We start from the raw sequence: 21,867 nt of genomic DNA, 5'->3' as shown, positions 1-21,867 counted from the left end.
TTAAGATATAACAGACAAAATGAAATACAAGACCATTTGCGATTCACAAAAACCAGTATATTTTCAATTCTGAAGGTCACTATGACCTCAATCACTGGCAATATCTTGCAGTGCTTATCTACATTCTAAAAATACAGAAACTATATAATGCCTGCTTATGAATTATCTTTATGGCCTAGGCTATTCATACCAGAAAAAAATGGGAACTTCATGTGTTTTTCTTAGGAATTTCATAGGGTTTAAAAAGGAGAAGATTCCAACAGGGATCACAGAGAAATGAGCTTTGTGATGAGTGTAACAAAGCAGGAGTGAAAATACAAATGTAAAAGGCCAAGAGGATGAAAGTGGAAAGATAATAAGTACCATAAACATTTTGCTATTAATTACAAATGCTATTCCATGTTACTAGACAGATGGATTAGAACTACAGGAAGCCATTTGTCATTGATTCATAGACTGCTACATGGAAGCAGAGGGGATGAAGAGGTCAGGCTTTCTCAAGAGCTACTGTAGGGCAGCATAAGGTCAACAGTGAATTCTGGAGTCTACCAGAGTGAAAACTGGGCCACAGCTCTGCTGTTTACTAGCTCATATGATTAACTGGCTTCCTTATAAAATGGGAATAATGAAGATACTGATCTATACCTCATAAGGCTGTTAAAGTATCAACACAATGCTTGGCACATAATCACTAAATAGTAGTTATTACTACTTTCTTACTTCTTGTATACTTAAATATCTCAATATTAACATAAGCTGATATATAAAACATAAAGGTCTTGTGATTTTCCCCTAATTTTCAAAGCAAACTGATGTGTATTTGGGTCTTTAAAAGATGAAAACCAAAGACCTAATGGGCAGATTTTACTGTGGCAGCAATCCCTTTTACTTTACTTATTAATAAGTACAGCTGACCCGTGAACAATGTGGGGGGTTAGAGGCGCAGTTGAAAATCCAAATACAACTCTACAAATGGCCTAGTGTTGACTGGAAGACTTACCGATAACATAAACATTCGAGTAATACATATCTTGTATATGTATTATATGCTGTATTCTTTTAATAAAGTAAACTAGAGAAAGGAAAATGTTAAGAAAATCTTGAAAATACATTTACAGTATTGTACTGTTAAAAAAAAAAAATTCACAATAATGCCTGTACAGTTCAAACCCATGTGGTTCAAAAGTCAACTGTACTTACTTTAAGCACAATTTACGAAATTACTTCACAAAACCTATTTACATAAATGTAATACCTTTGCTTCACTGCTTACAACTGGTTTTACAGGGAACTGGACTTCTGTGGCTTTTAATATTGTATTTTCTTGAAGAATGTCTTGTTGTGATTGATTGTGACCAAATGGCTTAAAAAAAAAAAAAGTTTAGAAAACAGAGTAATTATCAGTGAATCCAAAATATAAATGATTTGTGTTCTAAAAAATCTTAGTTATTTGTAACTTGGGATGCATTCTCATGGAAATAAGGTTATAACTGATAGAAGGCTGAGTAAGCCCATCTAACCAATCCTCAACATAGCAAATAGCACAGAAAATAATGCTGTTGCAACATATTTAAGATAAAATAAAAATTAAAAAAAAATCTAAAAATTTATTACGACTGTTTAAAAAATGGAAATATGATTTAAAAAGTAAGAAGCAGTGGAAACATCTGTGAAAATTCCAAAGAATAAAATACTTTGAACACGGTACACTCCTTCACTGACAGCTCTGGGTTTGTTCCTAACTTGAAGCTACTTCCCAGAGAAGTCCCTTAACCCCTCTCTCCACACTGATGAAGGGGTTGGAAGGTATCTATGGCAGCTTGTAGCTCTGACTTCAAAATAAAGAGAGGTGTGGGAAGAGGTTTGGGAAGAATTAAGACTAAATTTGATGGAATTTCCCTGAGGAAGCACAAGGGGATGCTATACCCAGGCCTGAGTATGTTGGGGGGGGGTGGTAGGAGTGGGGGAGGTAAAGTGTTTTGGCTTGAGTATCCCTAAGAGCAGAAAATGTTAGCACAATTGATAGTTTCTTCTTTTATTTAAGGGGGGGGGGGGCAAAAAGCAGATCAAGAAAGCTGCTGTGACATTAAAATAATCTGATCCATGAAAATTTTAGCAAGGAACAAAGGCCTGGCTTTCCTTAGAAGGCTCTACACTGACTTCAAGTTAATTAAACTTTACATTTAAGAGGGAAAATTCAACTTCTCTCCATAGAACAGAATCTTGCACACTTTAACTTACCTTTCTACCATAAAGACACTGAAAGAAAATGACGCCGACTGACCACACATCAACCTTGTTGGAAATCTTTGGTGGTTCTTTTCCAACTACAAAACACTCGGGAGGTAAATACCTACAGTTTTTTGGGGAGAAAAGAGGAAAGGATACTATTAACAATCTGTAATTTAAGCCTCCTAAACATACTTTCAGAACACTCAGAATACTCATACATAAAACCTTAGGACTTTCATGAATGAAAATCAAACTTTGGCAGCATTTCCATCCTTGTATCATTTGACACTAGAGCCAAAACATACAACTTTCGTGATAAAGTATGTATTACATATACTAACATTTTCATTTCTGTAGGTAATATATTATCAGTAGAAATTATAATGTTCTAATTTAAGCAAGCAATTCTAAATGATCTCCCATGCCCCTTCACCTGTGTTCAAAGTGTAAGCAATTCTCTTCCTAAAACACATATCTGACCAGCTGGTTCTTCTGCTTAGAAAACTGCAACATCATGCACTGCCAAGGTAAGCCCTCATAGCTCTTGTTTGTAACACAGACCCATTCTAATCTAGAAGCAACTGGCTCAGCAAAGACCATTCACTTGGTTCCCCACACTACCTCCCTGCCCCCACATGCTGCTTAATATGATCATCTCTAATGCCTTCCTTAACCACTCTAATTCATTTGGTGAGTACCTTTTTTCTTCATTAAGACTGACTGGACCTCTGTTCCCTCTAGGCTGAGTTTTGCTTCTTCCCCATGTAACCAGCAGATATTATGGTACCTCTATTACGGTACTAAACTAAAATCACTCTAAACTGTGAGCAGCTCAAGGAGCTCTTATCATTCACTGTGCAGTTTTTGAACCCTAGCAGCATCTGAAATATATTAAGTATTCAAAAATACCATTTTCTACTTTTAAGTGCTATTTGTAAGTTCATAATTCTATATAAGGGATAGGTAAAAATAAATTTGTCACACCTTAGGTTTTAAATAAAAAGATCCAGCAGAGATGCAAGCATCTCCCACCTCTAAAATTTAGATAAACTATAAAATCCTGAAAAGGAATAATACAGCTAAATGGGAATCTAATTCTTTTCCTTTAGTTTTATACTATGCTTAAATCATTTAAATTTCAGCAAGATATGCACAGATTTCTTTAAAAAAAAACTTCTTGAAATAGAACCACCAAAGATGACCAATAACTCATTTGTAATGTAAATCCTTTCCTACCCCCCAAATCAAGTAAAAAGCCAGATTTGTTTTATGAATAAAAGTATATATTTTGTGTAGATTTATGAAACAAGAATGGCTCTTAAACACTATGCTACACTGTCTCTTGAGACAAAAAGCTGTACGCAAGGAGAGGAATTTTAAGAAAGACACCAGAGCTATTTGGGAAGAAATGACCACCAGGATTTAGTGAATTGACTGCATTTGAGACCTGAGACGGAATGAGGGACAAAACTGATTTTCTTCTAAGTGATACTGACAAATAGTTTACATGTATTCCTGCAAGACTGTACAGGACATCCCACTTTACCAAATATAAAGCTAAAAAAGCTACTATGACTGTAGGAAATGAACCATTTTTCAAAACATGTTTCTATGGGAAGTACATTCCAGGTTACTACATGGAAATGCTCCAGCCCACCTGTCAGAGGTTAATCTCCTTGCCCAGCCCTCCACAAGCAAAACCAGAGTGCGAGGGAAACAATATAGTGGGAGTCTCTGCAGAGGAAGGATGACCTATTATTTTAAGCTATCTTCCATGGAATCCAGAGCTCTATGAAGGAGACTTGTTGCTACAAGTCTGAGGACTACTGATTGAGGATACCAACTTTTAGGGGGTTACTAGTTTGAATGACAATTTTCTTTAAATATGGGCTGAAAAATCCATGATCTATTATCTTACTCATATTCCTAGAAAATGCTACAAGCAGAATTTGAAAGTAAAATGGCTTTAAAAGAACACATGAACATGACTAATCCCTGTTCATGAAAAGTTCATACAGACCAAGGGCATCTTGTGGAACTGGTTATTATGTGCCTAAGCTGTGCGAAGACTGTTCCAGAAACCCTAATGTCACATTTATGTTTGTAGTCTCCATCTTGTTCAATAAAGTTGAGTACAGTTATCTCTCCAATTACAATCTTACTCCTTTTGCTAAACTAAGTTTGTTTTGAAATTTTATAGTCTATATTCTCTACTTCAAGTGAATTTGACAGTAAGTTTGAAAATTCACACTGCAAGTGATTTTTGTCAAAACCTAGGTACTCTGAAGGGAATGACATTCATTCAGACTTAGACCTGTGAATCTACAGTTCTATCTAGAGTTTATATGTATGAAGTTATGAAAAGGGATTTCTGAGAGCCAAGTCCAAAGACTAAGAATATTCCAAACTTCTTTCCCATGCATGATCAACAAAACCTCCATCTCCAATATAAACTGCCACCACAGAACCTCTACAGAGAGGACTTCATGCTTATGGCTACTGCTTGTAATAGTCAGGATGTGATCTTCATACAAGTATTTTTAGTGATGATAAACATCACTTGAACATACAGAAGAAAATCCATGATTCTCCATGTGAGGAGTTCCTGGCTAACAGACACTTAAGTCACTTGCCAATGCCAAGTTCTTCTCCCTTCACTTTGCTGATATTTACAGTTAAGATCCGACGAGAAAAGAAGACTGACAACAGTAATCTCCCTCTTGACTCAAACTTCATATTAGTATCCTCACCACTGTAATCTCAAAGATATATGAAAATAAAAACTAAACTCATAAAAAGTAATCTAGACAATTTCAATATTTTAAATTATACATTTACCAGTAAGTGCCTGCCCCTTGAGAAGTTAGATCCATTCCATCTACACCATAGCTATCATCATCCATGATCTTGGATAGACCAAAATCAGTGATTTTGATTTCTCCACATGCTGTGCCATCTACCAGAAGGATGTTTCCTAAGAATAAAATATAAAGTTTTTTTTTAATGATACATAGATGAAAAACATTATATTTACTACTTTAGCTGACATTGGGGGAACAGATATATATTTAAAAAATGTAAATTTAAAATATAATTTTAAAATGTGATTCAATGGGCATTTTAAATTCTTCTAGTATTCCACTGACTTTAATAAACTGCACCAAAAAGCAGGTTTTCAGATAACTTAATATGACTTTTAAAAACTACAGTCTTTAGAGCTTAAAAAATTTAGACAAATTTTATTAATTACCTGGCTTAAGATCATAATGTATAATAGGGGGTTTGATTTCATTGAGATATCTTAGTGCATTTACAATTTGCATTACAATAGACCTAGCTTCCTTCTCTGACATTAATTTATGTTGCTTCAGATAGAAATCCAAGTCATTGCCTTCACAGTACTCTAATACTGTACAAAACCTACAATGAAGAAGAGAAAAAATTAGACCTAAAACATTATCCAATAATTCCTAATCACAGGATGAAATGAAGAATATATCATCATTACAGAATAAGGAAAACAAAAGCAAACAAATTTTTGTTAAATATAAATCCTTATATTCACTTACGTATCTGTATCCAAGGAGAAATAATCATAGAGTTTAACTATCCTAGGGTGATCCAGTTCTTTGTGTATTCTATACTCTCTGCAGGCATGTCTACAGGAAGAGAGAGTATATTTATTCTCCATGACTATTAAATGTATTTTCACTTGATAAAAACCAGAAAGTATTACTATTTACTTGTGGTAGTTTTCCTTCTTCTCATCCCTCCAGCTTTTATTAAGCTGGTGGATCTTCACAGCAGCGTATCTTTGTTCATAGAGGTCAAAAGCCTAGGATTCAAGGCATAGAAGAGTTAGGACCAAAGACCAACTGAATAGCTAAAGAGATTTAAAAAACAAATTTGGTGATAATTTTTATAGCAATATGAAATTAGAATATACACTACAGTTTTTGGTGATCATCTTTGCTATGATTATATATAGTTTAACAACACATTTATTATTGGGAACAAGATACAAATTCCATCGTATACATCAGAGAAAACTTTAAGGTGAATTTTCACATTCAGGTTTCATAAATGCCAATATACTGAATCAAGATAAAACAATAATGCTGTTATTTGTTTTTTTTAATATGGATCTGGCTCCTCTACAGTGGCAAAAGCAGTAAGCAGCCAACAAAGAGAGGGCTTTAGTGTGTTTTTTATGGGCTGGATAAAGCAAAACTTTTTCCTCTACCTTTCCTAGCAACTCCCCACTTCTTTAAACAAGTTCGTAATGATTTCCAACTGTTTAAAAAATTCTAAACTCTAAACTTTGATTATGAAACTGTTCAAACATAACCATACATCATTATCACACCTATCTACATCAATAATAATTCCTTAAAATCTCTTCTAATATCCAACTTGTCTTCAATTTTTACTGGCTGTCTCAAAAACAGAGGTTTTATACTAGTTTGTCTGAATCATCAGCCTATTTCTTACATAAAAAAATTAAGAATGATCAGTATTCTTCTAAGGTGTCAGGTAATTTACAAATCTAAAAAAAAACCACTTGAATGTCATTTAAGAGAGATCTAGTAATTTTGGTTCTGTGATTTACAGACAAAGGAGCCCCTTTTAAAAAAAAAACAAAACAAAAACAACACTGAAAATTTACATATTAGAAAGAAGGTCCCCAGTCTCTACTCCCCCCCATCAACTGGTAACCTAAAAATAAACAAGAAAGGTAAACTGTCACAGGCGCCTGGGTGGCTCAGTTGGTTAAGCGACTGCCTTCGGCTCAGGTCATGATCCTGGAGTCCCGGGATCGAGTCCCGCATCGGGCTCCCTGCTCGGCAGGGAGTCTGCTTCTCCCTCTGACCCTCCTCCCTCTCATGCTCTCTGTCTCTCATTCTCTCTCTCTCAAATAAATAAAATCCTTATTAAAAAAAAAAAGAAGAAAGGTAAACTGTCATAAAATTATAAAAGCCTAAGATCAGAAATAATATAGGATGCAGTAGTTAAGAATATTCATTTTGGAGTCAGATAAACTTATTAGCTACAGAACTCTGTGCTAATAATACCCTCTCTTAGCCTCAGTCTCATTTATAAAGTTTGGGTTGTTGAGAGGATTAAATGGGGTAAAACACATAAAGTGTTAAACATTAGCTAATTACATTATTAAAAGCTTAAAGAGAAAAGATTAAAAAGTTCATGTGAGAATGCAAAAAAGCATAAAGGATAATAGAAAATAAAATTTTAAGTGCACTCATAAAAATTATCAATATATATTGACTTATATATGACACATCTTTCTCCCAAGATTAGGTGAGTAAAGTATACCCTTCCCATAAGGCTAATATGGTCAATTACTGAGCAATTGATTCAGTATTTTCCACCTTGGTATAGATAAAATCTGTATTTTTTTTGACTCACAATCTGCTTTGTTTCCCAGTGGACCTGGCAACCATGAAAAGGCTTTGAAGGGGTTGGAGAAAGTGGTCTTTAGTATTTAGGTCAGTACTGAACAGTTATTAGGCCCCAATCTGCATTTTTTATTTCCTATATAAGCCCTTTCTTCAAAAAGAAATGCCCCTCTTAGCAGCTATCTGTGGTATTAGAAACAGTGCAAATACTATAGGGCAGTGGCAGAAGGCTGTCAGGAAAGGTCATGACAAAAAGCTCAGAAGCTGGGCAACTAACTTTAAGGCCAAGTGAGTGCTAACTGTACTTTTGGTGATTTTTAGATCCACAGTGAGCCATGCCATTATGATCTTTTCTACTTTGTGGACTGAGTAAGCCTCCTTGAACCATTAAGTGCTTGAGAAGGAACTACTACTCGAATCAGAGAACCAGGAATTGGAAGAGAGCTCACAGATCACTCCTGATGGGTGAGGAAGGTTAGACCCATGATGTTTAATGCTTGTCCAACTTAACAAAAACAGAATGGTTCACAGTTGAACAAAGATCAGAACTGAAGTTTTCTGAGTACAAATCCCATTATTTTTTCCCAGACTCAGAATTAGAATCCAGGTTTGTCTTCAGTAAACTAAGAAGGCACAGTCCTTGCCTCACTGTCAGGATTTCTAAGAATAGTCTGATGAGCTTACATTTGCTAAGCACCAATGTTCCTGTGATATAGCTCATCTAATCATTAGAGCAACCCGCGGCGCCTGGGTGGCTCAGTTGGTTGAGTGTCTGACTCTTGGATTCAGCTTAGGTCAAGATCTCAGGGTCCTGGGATTGAGCCCTGCGAAGGGCTCTGTGCTCAGCATGGAGTTTCTCTCTCCCTCTGTCCCTCCCCGCTGCTCTCTCTCTCTCTCTCTCTCTCAAAAATAAGTAAATAAATCTTAAAAAAAAAATCATTACAACAATCCTATGATGTAGGCACTGTTAGTATTTCCAGATGGAAGACTGAGGCAGAGGATGGTAAGTCCTAAGCCTGAGTATATACAGTTAGTAAACAGTAATCAGTACTAGTTAGTATTCAAACCTAGCCTATCTGGCTTTAGAACCCAAGCTCTTAACCACTAACTATACTAATACATAACAAAACAAAGCACAAAGTGTCAACAAGGAGCTATAAAAGGGAGACCAACAGGGAAGTCTTCTACAGGAATTAAATTTAAGGTGAGGGTACAACCCTTAATAAGACTTCATCCTAACTAAGAGCAAATGGGAAGCCCCTGGGGCTTATAAGTAGGTGAGTGAGATGATCAGACTGCATTTTATAAAAAGGCCACTCCAGCCGCAGCATACATCAATAAACTGGAGAAACTCAATGAGCCCTAAGATTAGCTAGGAGGCTCAGGGAGCAATGCAAATAAGAGACAAGGAGGCCTTAAGCTAAGAGAGAGAGGGAAGGGTCACTGCTGGACTTGAGAGCTTAATGATATAAGTTAGCAGTGGGCACCAGGGACTGGTTTTATGTTGAGGAAAGGAAGTTACGGAAAAGGTGGAGCAAAGGATGGCCTTAGGTTTTTCACTTGAGGGAATGGACAGATGGATGTATTGCTGTGGGAGGCCGCAGTGTTAGAAGAAAAAGTTTTGGAGAAGAGGAAGATAACTTCTGTGTCAGACCTGAGTTTGTACTGCATATGAAGCATCCATGTGAGGTAAAAAGACTAAGTCATGTATACCAAAAGGAGGTATGGAGCTCAGAAGGAAAGTGTAGGATGGATATTATGTACACAGCTACAATAATGGCTTTTTTTTTTTAAGAGTGAAAACCCTCTGGATTTCTTTCAGTTAGGAAAAACAGGCACTAATGTAGGTCTTTCGTAAAAAAGTGAAGAGGCCTCTCACAAACTTCGTAAAGCAGGGAATACACTTCCCTTTATACCGGTTTGGCTTATGAATGGTCTCACTGGAATGCTCTACTTTTGGATAGCTGGAGAAACCTGTATTTGAAAAGGAGAATATATAGAATGATAAAAGACTTTAGGAACTACAATTTTTTTTTTAAAGATTTATTTATTTACTTGAGAGAGAGAGTGTGTGAGTTGGAGGGGGGAGAGGAGCAGAGGGAGAGGGACAAGCAGACTCCCCGCTGAGCATTAAGCCCAACCCCATGATCCTGAGATTATGACCTTGAGCAGAAATCAAGAGTCCAACACTTAATGGGCTAAGCCACTCAGGCACCCCAGAACTACACAATTTAAAGGCTGGGCAGAAAGATACAATGTAAAGTGAAAAAAGAGAAGATACAAAACACTGAACATGGTGACTAAAAACTTTTCTACATTTATACAGGTGCATTTAAGAAACACTGGCCTTAAAATAGGTAGAGATTTGGGTAAATTCAAGACATGTAAGACTTGTGACACGTTTGAATTAAGGGGTACAATCTTTCCATAGATGTACTATATTAAATGGCTACTTGCCTCTCTTGATTCTTTTTTTTTTAAGATTTTTTTTTTTTTTTATTCATGAGAGACAGAGCGAGAGAGAAAGGCAGAGGGAGAAACAGGCTCCCAAGGAGCAGGGAGCCCGATGCGGGACTCGATCCCAGGACCCTGAGATCATGACCTGAGCCGAAGGCAGATGCTTAACCATCTGAGCCACCCAGGTGCCCTGCCTCTCTTGATTCTAATGAGCGTTATTTGTATCGGACTGGCTGCTAGTAATGAGGTACCAGATATCAGTGTGATGCAAGGAGATTCTCCACTTGAGATAAGACAACATAAGCCATCAGGCTCTTTTGTAATGAGAGTTGGGACATAAAAATCAGTCAAAAAATCATAAAATGAATCAATAAAACACAAGTACTTCTTAACCATGTACTCCTATATCTTTGCTATTTTAGTGTAAGAACAGAAAAAAAGTCTATATTACCTTATACACTTCACTAAAGCCACCTCTACCAAGCAGATGAAGTAACAAGTATCTTTCATTTAACGTTGGGTGATCTTTGAACCTTAAGGTGGGAGAAAAAGATACTTAGGCACATAAAAACACATAAAAAAGGTTCCTTCCACAGTAAAGTTCCATTCTGTCTTCTACTTTGAGCTATTTCTTTCTCAGTTACTCTTCTGCTAATTTTGAGTTCCATCCTATACTGCTCTTCGCTCTCCACCTGCATGACTATTTTCAATCTGAACTCTCTGGTGTTCATTAAACTTAACATTTAGCTGAACATTCAGGTTCAATAACCAATAGCACTCTGATAAAGACTTACCAACTATTGTATTTCTAAGAGCTTTATGAAATCCCACTACTCAGTAGGAATTATTTCCCATGGAAAAATATACTTTTATATTGGGAGTATGGTGAATCAAGATTTTACAGTAGTACATATGATTAAAAATAATTATTTGTATAAACTGGCCTTCATGCATGATTAAATTTTACTCTTTGAACTTCTATAAATAAAATTTCAATTCCCAATGAAAAAATGAAAGCTTTAAAAAGAAACTTAGAAAATCTCTCACAGATAATACTCATTACTATGTAACATTTATTGCTCCTGCTATATATTAAGCATTCACATGTATTAACTCATTTATTTCTCAGCCAACCATATGAAGTAGGCGTTGCTACTAGCTCTTATTTTACAGATGAGGGCACCACTGCACAGAAAAGTTAAGTCACTTGCTCAGGTCAACAGTTAATACATGACAGGGCTTAGCGGAAAAATGTGATTCCAAAATGTGCACTCTTGAAATAAAACAAAAACAAAAACGATGATAGCTTTATTAATTCCAGGTATAAATATATTTTATTATTTCATTCAAAATCAATTGAATATAGCTTTGACAATTTCTTTTCTTAAAGAACTTGTTAATAAAAGAGGTTTCTGCTAAGTTTTTGTTTTTGCTTTTTTTAAAGTAAACTCTACCCCCAACGTGAGGTTCGAACTCACGACCCAAGATCAAGAGTCTCAAGCTCTACTGACTGAGCCAGCCAGGCACTCCTCTGTTTACTTTTAAAGTGAAATGTAAAGCTATAACAGTTCACTTAATTTTCATCAAGTGGACTAAGTCAGATCCACAAATAAGTTTGAACATAATTTTCAGAAGAGACAACTGTTAAATTAGTTTTGTCCTATCCGCTTAATTAGAATTTTCATCTGGTACATTTTGGGTTATTCCATAAATATATTATTTCATTCACCTTATGCACAGGAAGGATCTGTATATTTATGAATTATACATAAACAAATGATCATGAATAGGCCTTCTTTTAAGCAAGATATTTATAGTTCATAAGAGAAACTGGCCATTTCCAATTGCGACATTCGTATTAGGTCATGAAGCTTTAAATGACACAAGTCTTATAAAGTATAAAAAGACACTCTTCCTCTCCTTTACGTCAATTAAATCCAAGTAGTACCTTGCTGCTTAATTTCTGTCTTCTTCATAAAGCTCCCACCAGTCCTCAGTTATTTTCTCCTCTTTTGAGTTCCTTTAGCATTTAATATCTATAGCATTCATTTTGATAAGCAAGGATAAGGACAGAGGCTATAACTTAAACTTCTATTTCTTCTACAGTTTTTGCATAAATCTTGTTAGTTGAAATAATTTCAACTATGGCTTACTGAACTACTGCTAGCTGAAATAATTTCTCCTTCACTATTGTAATATTAACTTTGGTATTCAGTCAACAAATATTTATTTTGGGCCTAGCATGTGCCAGGCGCTGGTCTAGGCTCTGAGGATATAGCAAAAATAAAACTAAGTCTGTGCTCTCATGTAGCTTACATTCTAATGTGAGGAGACAGACAATAATAACTGAAACATAAATCTGTAATTCCAGGTAGTGATAAATGCTATGAAAAAATAAAGCAAGGCAAGGATACTGAGAGAAGGGATGGAGTGAGGCAAAAACTGCTATCTTATACAGGGTGGCCTAAGGACAGCCTCTCTCGATCATTTGGAGTGAAATAAGGAATAAGCCATGCAGATATTTAGAGGAAGAACACTTCAGGTAGAGGAAATGGCAAGCACGGAAGTCCAGAGATGGGAATGTGCTAAATAAACATGTTCGAGGAGGCCGGCTTGTGTACAAGATATAAATGAGGGGAGGATGACAGAGATGGGGTTGGTGAGGTGGCCAGAGACCAGATCATATAAGGCCTTCTGAAAATATGGGAAGGACTTTGGATCTTTTTCTAAGTGTTCTGAGAAGGCCCCCCAACACGGAAATATTGTGTTTATACTCTCCACGGAGAGAAAAAACTGTAAAATATGAATAATGACTTACTGCGAATTATCTTCATTATTTATTCTTTTGAGCTCTCGAATGTGAAGATTTCTGACTCTTTCCAAACGTTCAAGTTCTGCCTGGATTTCTGCCTCTTCCTGAAAATGAAGAGAGGGGACTATAACAAGCTCAATTTATTTGCAATATAAAAAGAGATATTTTTACCCATGCATCAATTTTATACAGTGACGGGAAGAATAGTATATTATAAAGTACCACTGAGTTAAAAGACCAAAGTGCACTTTTCAATGCCTGAAAGATGGAAAGAGATAAGGCAAAAGCCTATTTCAAGAAACCATCCTCCACATAAAAATCTATACCTAATGAGATGCTGAGTTTTATTCTGTACTACAAGAAATCTATTTTTAGAATATTTAAACTGAAAATGACTGCAAGGTAGTTGAGGTTGACTTATAATACAAAACGAGATGAAAGTTTTATTTCTGGTACATCCCAATTTTAATTTAAGAGGGAATAATTTAATAATACAAAACAAATGAAGGTATTTTACAATAGTCAAAAAAGGAAGAAAGGAAGAAGACAGAACCACTGATTATTTCTAGACCTTACAATGTCTGAAATACACACACACACACACACACACACAATCTGACCACTCAGGATAAATCCCACTGCAATCTTAGAGACTCTAAAACAAAAACTATATGGATAGCTGTGGTAGATCCTCAGTTATCAGAGCAGCTCTAGGCAAATCTAAAGAAATTTAACATTTTATATAAAAATTTTGATAAATATTTTTCAGGTCTCAAAATACACAATTTTGAGAACATTTTAGAATCAGACCCCAAATAAACAACCACCCATCTTATACATCTCTTTGATTTGTCAATATAAATTTGAATACTACATAAGGGACAGATAGGATATATCAAATTTCGGTGGAAAATTCTAGAAATGCCCATTATATTTCTGAATATTTGTTGAGTAAATAAACAAATACAAATTGCCTTGGCCTAAATGTGTATCTACCATTATAAATCTATATTACACTTAAACATATCTGTATATTAGCTCCTTTTAATGATTTATCTTTGATTTAAAAAATCCTTTATCTAAAAAATAATTCTGAAGTTTACTTTGAAGATATAAATATCATTTCACTCCAAAGCAGATAATATGAGGTATAAAGGGTATAACACCTTTATCTAAAGCTTAAACCGAAAGGAATATTCTAAGTATGATAAAGAAAAACAAATGTTCACATATTAAAAAAAACTAAATCTAAGTGTGTTGTTTGCATTCCACTTGACCCTTAAGGTTATTTTTATTATTTTAAAATGAAAACCACTACTTGTTGCAGAGATATTTAATATGGAATAGGCATTAGATGATAAACAGAAACTTTCACAGTAAATTTAAATGAAGATAAACCTTTCTAAAATTTTGGGGAGTTTTTTTTTTTTTAAATACATAAACTAAACAAACTGTCTTAATTGAACTGAAATTTCTTTATACAGCTTCAGTCACAAATATTTATTTTAATGAAAAAAGTAAAGGTAATAAATACTCCAGGGGATTAAATAACTGAAGATTCATTATAAGGACAGGAAATAGATTAAAAACCTTTTGGAATGAGACTCAAATTACAGTTTAGTTTGTCTTAATTTATAAAGACACATAAAGTAGAATAAGAAACTGGCTATACAGGTATGTCCATGAGTATGAAAAAAATTCAAATTCATTTACATCACAGAACATAGAAAGTGGTAACCTCTTCTTTCCATATTACTAACATTTGTGGTCTTAAAACTTGTGATTCTTACACATGTAGGAAGCTACTGAACACTTGGTAGGCTAGTGAAATTCTAAATATCCGATAAAACCGTGAAATGTCTATTAGCATACCTACTGAAATAACTGTTTTAACTTTTATTTGAAATTGTAGTATGGGGATACTATTTCAAAAGAGTATTTATAGAAATTAAATTTTACTGAGTCAATAAATATATTTTATGAGATTCAACTAGATTGTTGATACAGTTACATTTGCTTAATATTTTTTGGTAATCTTCAGAGGTCTATACAATGGCAATAACCAATATTGCAAAATAAATACTTATTATTTAAAGAAAGTAAAATGTAGGTCTGTGTCAGTTAAGCAAACTTTTTTTGCCCTCTATAAAACATGGCAGATATGGCCCATAAAATCTTACAATCTAAAAGCACAGGCAAGCTGCATTTGGTTTGAATTATAAAGTTTACAGGAAAAAAAAGTCAGAAGCACTAGGAAAAAAAAAAGAAAAAATTGGATCCTCTGTATATAAGAGGAAATGTCAAGTAAAGGAACTATAACCAAGTCTCTCTCTTTTTTTAATAACCAAGTCTTATATACTGATAGATATAACTCTTTCATAGTGAAACATATTTACATCTAACATACTGTAATTTATTATTTACTTCACACATCTTGGACTTTAAACCAAAGTGACACACTTCTGGGGGAAAGATAATTCTGCAACTCTTAAACCCCACTTGGGGGGGGGGCAGTATACATACTCTTATGGACTGAAGGTTTGTGTTTCCCCAAAATTCGTATGTTTAAGCCCTAAACCTCAATGTGATGGTATTTGGAGATGGGGCCTTTGGGAATTAGATTAGGTTATGAAGGTGGGGCCCTCATGATGGGATGAGTGGCTTTATCTGGAGGAAGAGAGACAGAGATCCTGCCCACCCTGTCCCCTCTTTGTGGGAGCACAGAGAATAGGACATGTGAGAAGGCAGCCATCTAAAACCAGGAAGAAACAGATCCTCACAAGAAACTGAACCCTGCTGGATGGACCCTGATCTTAGATTTCCACCTTCCAGACTGTGAGAAAATTTCTGTTAAAGACACCTAGTCGGGCGCCTGGGTGGCTCAGTTGGTTAAGCGACTGCCTTCGGCTCAGGTCATGATCCTGGAGTCCCTGGATCGAGTCCCGCATCGGGCTCCCTGCTCAGCAGGGAGTCTGCTTCTCCCTCTGGCCCTCCCCCCTCTCATGTGCTCTCTCTCATTCTCTCTCTCTCAAATAAATAAATAAAATCTTTAAAAAAAAAAAAACAAAACACCTAGTCTACGGTATTTTGTTATGGCAGCCCAAGCAGATTAATACACATACTTTCAGGCAAATGTTAGGACGATATGGCCTAGTACCCTTTCTTTATATAAAGGGGCAAAGCCCAGTTTTGGTATGGCCCCAGGGTACAATAGTCTAGAATACAGTAGTTTCATCAACTGATTTATATTTAGTGCAGTCATTTCCAAAGATCTATCCTGTAGACTATCCTCTCCTTGGCTTGAGATCAACATTAATCTCTGGGCTGTCCTCAGAATTAATCATTTTCAGAGGGCTCAGGAGAAGCAAGTATGACCCAGGCTCACAACTGACCTGAGTTCATTATAGAATGGAACCCTCAAACCCATGGCAAAACTAGGCCAGATTACTAAAACACAAGAGATAATCCAACTAGAATAATATCAACTTTCAGTCCTCGAGTCATCCACCAGCTGAGCAGTTAAAGCAGAGGTCTAGAAGAAACACAAGTTAAGAATAGACTTTTAGAGAGAGAGGTAGGTTTGGTGATCCCAACACAGTAAAAGGACACAGTTCTTTTCTGTTCAAACAAAGATACAGCAATGGACAATTTAACAGTATATACTACAGCTATTCTAACAGTATTTTATAATAAGCTCTTAATATTCTCATTTAAAACCCAAGTCATATAAATATACAACAACAGATCTCAATACTGCCTCACTGTTAAACCTGCAAAACATACCACCTTCCAAAACTTATAACTTTAAAAAATTTATATGGAAGGCAAATTCCACAGCAACTTAACCAAAACAATTTGTCCTTCAGCAGAAGTTTGACATAGAAATGCTTTCTGTTTGTAAGCAAAGTTTTTCTGGCAACTTAATATCCCCTTGGCTCGACTTTCTAAGCCAAAAGTCAGTAACAGTAATACAGAATCTCTAAAATGCCAGGTAAAAACCGCTAGGTCGATTTTTGTGCATTTCCCAAAATGGCGATTTTTAAAACAGCAATTACTAAAAGAAAGGTGGGGTGTGTAGGCATTAAAGCTATAAAAGCTTAAAGAGTTACAAAATGCATTTTCACATGTAAAAATGATACATATCCTGAAAAAATTAAACATACTAGTTTAAATTTCTTTAACAAATCTTGAGTATGTTACATGTTATATCCACAAAAAACCCTCAATTTCGAAGAGCTGCTTTTCTATAAAGCCAAGATAAGACAAAGTATTTTGATATATCATTCTCAGCTTGCCTATAACCAATGAGAGTTGGTAAAAAAGAAATTCTGTATATTATGAAGATGGAAGAAGAAGAGAAAAGCATATCACTTTGAAGAGCCTATTCAATAGCACTATAACATTACTTGGTCTAGGAAAACTAGTTCAGAATGAGGTTTCAAAAAGTTTAACTCCAAATTCATTTTAGTAATATGAACAATGTTAATCCCTCAAAAGCCGGTATCCGCAGGTCCTCAAATTTTTTAATTTCATAAACTATAATGTCATTCTAAAAGTTTATCACCAGGAAAATGAAAGGTGAAATTAACGAAGGCACTATTAAAAGCTAATGGAAAGAAAGGGCAGTGCAGAAAAAAAGAATTAGGAAGAAGAAAATCATTAACAATTTACTTCATCTTTAACCCTGTTGTATGCCCCCAGATTATTTCTATTATATGCTTTCAAATACTTTAAATATGGATATGAGAGATATGAACCATTGGAAATATGAACCAACCAACAAACCAAAAAAACCACATAGATAAACCAAGTCTGAACTTCCAGAGATCAGTTTTGAAACTACTGCCCATAACCCTGTTTTTGCTTGAGTATGATTATGTAAGATTGAAAATTGGGTAGGAGGAGGAGAGGGGACAAAAATTATGAAATTCCTGGGGCGGGCGGAGGGGGGTTTATTCCTAACTACATAAATGCTCCCTCCACTCCCCTCCCCAATCACTGAGCTGGTTATTACTGATGGGAGCATACTGTATCTCCCTCAGATGTATTGCAATGGCTTAATTATTTTAGAACCTTAATGTTTTCTCTACACTTCATTTCTTCCTTTTTTAGGGGGAGGGTGTGGGATGTGGAGGTGGAGTTTATGCATTATTCAAATGCATAAATATCTACATTAAAACTCCTGGGAATAACTGTTAAAATAGGCAGGTTTTGATTCTGTCAGTTCCTCCATTCTATTTAAACAAGACAAAATAAAACCCTTCCCAGCAGCAAATAAATGTAACAATTCAACTGACTGGCAAAATTTAAATATTTAGTATACTTCCTGAAAAAGAAATTATAGCTGCTGTATTGGAAATTCCTTGATGTTAAACGCGAAGGAAGGTGCTGACACCACACCGTAGCACATCCAGGCCTCATGCCTTACAGCATATCGTAGTCCTCCGCACTGCCTGGGTTCCTCTGAACCTTTCTCAGGATTTGGCTGGATTCACAGATTTTTTATTTAAGTATGAAGACATTTAACTTTCTACGCAATGACGGAAAGAGCCTAGTATTCGAGACTCTCTTGACACACATGAATATACAGGTGACCCTTGAACAACATGGGTTTAAGCTGCAGAGGTCCACTAATAGGCAAATTTTTTTCAACAAATAAAGCACTGTAAATGTATTTTCCTCATAATTTTCTTAATAACATTTTCCTCTAGCTTACTGTAAAAATACAGTATATAATACATATAATATAGAAAATTTGTGTTAACTGACTGCTTATGTTATTGGTTAAGTCTTCTGGTTAACAGTAGGCTATTAGTAGTTAAGTTTTGGGGGAGACAAAAGTTATATGCAGAGTTTTGTGCACATGGGGGTGGAGGAGGGTTGGTGCTCCTAACCCCTGATTGTACAAGGGTCAACTGTAAATGGCATGCAGTTATAGTTCTGATTGGGAAGGACCAGTGGATAAGCAATTGTTTTCTTTTTTTGTAAAATAGTGATCTCTAGACTGAATTTACAAACATGAATTGAACTCTGCTCTAACCAATGGCTAACACGACTTCTAAAATTCTTTCCAAAATTAAAAAAAATTCCATTCCCTATAAAACTGGATTAATATTAAACATTACAGGGGCAAAACACATTTTACTTCTAAATTTTCATTTTGGTAATTGAAAATCTACTACACCAAGTTAAGATGTATGACTGCAACTGGGGAAACACAGAGTAGTAATGTTTATGGATTCATAATAAGAGTAGGAGGTAAAATAGGAACACTGGGAGTTTTCCTATCTACAGCCAGTCCCATGTTGTCTCAGCAAAGTCATCTTTATAGACTACTACTCATTTTTAAAAGGGAAACAGTAGTAAGGACAGAATGTCAAGTTTAGAATTCTAACACTATTCTTGGCACTTTTCTTGCCCAAACCTTGTAACATTCTTCGTGGGCTTAATCATGACCTTTTCTACTACAGTGTATTTTCACCAGACTTCTACTGAAAACTACTGCCTTATACAAGTAGCATCTTTTCCTATGTTCTAGAGAAATATAATGTACAATGTGGTTGGCTTTAATTGAGAGAAGAATTCCCAAGAGATTTCTTCTAGTCATGGCCATGAATATAAAGGTGAACACACAGATTTAGAGATTAAGTCCTCTAGAATTATACTGTTCATTATTTTCATATTTTTATTCAAACAAGTGACAATAAATGTCACATATGCAAACTTATTCTTTGTGGTTATACTAAGGATCTGATATATCAGATGACAGTGGTATTCTAGAAAGAAAGACCAAAGGAGATATCAAACTTCAAGAGTTACTTGGGGGTCAATTCACCTAAAACCAATGCCCTGTATTCTCCACTGTTCAAAAGGCTTGTAGACAATCCATTGTCTTCCATTTCAACTAGTTGCATGGTCCACTGTGAAGGAGTGAGAAAAGAGCTGTGTGCTTGTTCTTGACCTGTAAAGATTTCATCATGGAAGATTAATACTGATGCTGCTGCTGCCTGTTACTGGTTGTTTCTCTTTGCAGGTGCCAATATCGGTCAGAGAACAGGATTTCAGTGGCAGAGTTGTTGCTATACTGTTATCTCTTCAGAACGGAGGCACAAGGAGAGATGAATGCCACATCGCAAGGAGCAAAGGAGAGAGAGAGAAAGAAATGGTGTCAGGTGGCATGTTGGATGTGATTTTTGTTTTAGTAGAGATTGAGATGACTGCAAATTGTTTAGCTGATTCCTTTGGTCTGCTGCAAAGATACATTTGTGTTGGTGCTGATGATTCTTGACTAATCCTGTTTCAGTTATAAATTGGTTATGTTTTTCCAAAAAAACTTCCAGCACTTATATTCAGGACTTATAAATCTCTCTCTCTCTCTCTGTCTCTCTCCCTCCCTCCCTCTCATGCACACACACAACCCAAAACACATACATTAAGGCCAATCCCTACTAATACTATTTAATATTCCATACTGCTAATCAAATATTTTAAGTCTAGAAGATGACAAAACTTGAAGACTAAATAAAGGGCAACACACATCTGCATGCTGTTCACATCACACACTTGAGTAATCGCAGTGGCAAGACATAGTTAATAGTCCTAATAACTTCCAAAATTCTTATTTCCTCATCATTTTGGGGTACTATGATGGGTAACTTATATCATTTAAATATTAGCTACAGAGAGAATATATTACAAGGACAATGGTTTTTCAGGGATTTATTTTAAAAAGTTATTTGTGTTAATTTAGTAATAATCCTAGAAAAGCATATCCATGTAGTTTCCTTCAATTGCAGAATAATGATCTGACTATACAAACAACCACCTAGCAGAACTCCTCACATCAAAAAGATAAATTCCCATCTAGAATGTATCAAAGACTGGTATATCAAAATATGATCATCCGTGGGCGCCTGGGTGGCTCAGTTGGTCAAGCGACTGCCTTCGGCTCAGGTCACAATCCCGGAGTCCTGGGATCGAGTCCCACATCGGACTCCGGCTTAGCGGGGAGCCTGCTTCTCCCTCTGACCCTATCCCCTCTCATGCTGTTTCTCTCTCTCTGTCAAATAAATAAATAAAATCTTAAAAAAAAAAAAAAAAAAAAAGATCATCCGTAAGAGCTAAAAGGCATAGAATTTGTTAGTTTCCTTAAATCCACAGATTCCACATGTGGCACAAGTACATAAAATGGGGTAGTTAGTAGCCTTGCCTCAAAGAACTAACTTTTTAAAGACAGAAATTTACTCTCGCTGCAACTACAAGCTTTTAGTAAGGGGTAACTGGGTCAGTTTGTACATAATTACTACCAAGGTTATTTTTTAAAAACTGCTTCGGGAATAATTTGTATAGTCTCCACATATTTTATTATATAGCTCTTCTCTGTTCTATTCTTTTAAATCCTTAAGCTACATAAAAGGCAAGATTATGTTAGAGAGTATAGTTTTTATTAAAAATGTTTTTTTCTGTTGACCTTTAAAAATAAATTTAGAGAGAAAACAATATACCAGCTAATAGGAAATATTCTAGCTGATATAATAGTCACTAACAATACTCAAGGAAGGGCACCTGGGTGGCTCAGTTGGTTAAGCGACTGCCTTCGGCTCAGGTCATGATCCTGGAGTCCCTGGATCGAGTCCCGCATCGGGCTCCCTGCTGGGCAGGGAGTCTGCTTCTCCCTCTGACCCTCCCGACCCTCCCCCCTCTCATGTGCGCTCTCTCTCAAATAAATAAATAAATAAAATCTTAAAAAAAAAAAAACTCAAGGAAAATAATACGGGAGGGAAAGAGACAAACTTAACTGCTCTCCTTTATCTGCAATGAAAATGAAGCACGTTTCTGAAAAAACAAAAAGCAAACACCGCCACTATTCTAAGACAGATGCAAAGAATGCTGTAAGTGAATTAATTCTTCTGAATACAGTGAATCAACTTGCTATCTCTGTACAACAGAAGA

The 21,867-nt window shown here is 35.7% G+C and overlaps 1 protein-coding gene across 3 annotated transcripts in view; it reads right to left on the bottom strand.

The window, feature by feature from the left end:
• TLK1 (tousled like kinase 1) overlaps nt 1–21,867 on the bottom strand; it is a 157,209-nt gene that overhangs the window by 7,842 nt on the left and 127,500 nt on the right. For all 3 annotated transcript variants that reach the window (XM_035007793.1, XM_035007795.1, XM_035007794.1), the window contains 8 exons: nt 12,922–13,019; nt 10,555–10,636; nt 5,976–6,067; nt 5,802–5,891; nt 5,483–5,652; nt 5,071–5,206; nt 2,242–2,353; nt 1,256–1,363 (listed from right to left, as the gene is read on the bottom strand). In XM_035007793.1, coding sequence (XP_034863684.1) covers nt 1,256–1,363; nt 2,242–2,353; nt 5,071–5,206; nt 5,483–5,652; nt 5,802–5,891; nt 5,976–6,067; nt 10,555–10,636; nt 12,922–13,019 — 888 coding nt within the window. The remainder of the gene's footprint in view (nt 1–1,255; nt 1,364–2,241; nt 2,354–5,070; nt 5,207–5,482; nt 5,653–5,801; nt 5,892–5,975; nt 6,068–10,554; nt 10,637–12,921; nt 13,020–21,867) is intronic.

This window comes from Mirounga leonina, unplaced genomic scaffold (assembly GCF_011800145.1).
Source record: "Mirounga leonina isolate KUSES-001 unplaced genomic scaffold, KU_Mleo_1.0 Mir_151, whole genome shotgun sequence".
NCBI lineage: Eukaryota > Metazoa > Chordata > Mammalia > Carnivora > Phocidae > Mirounga > Mirounga leonina.
The sequence above is the reverse complement of the archived record's forward strand: the minus strand, read 5'-3'. Positions and strand labels throughout refer to the sequence as shown.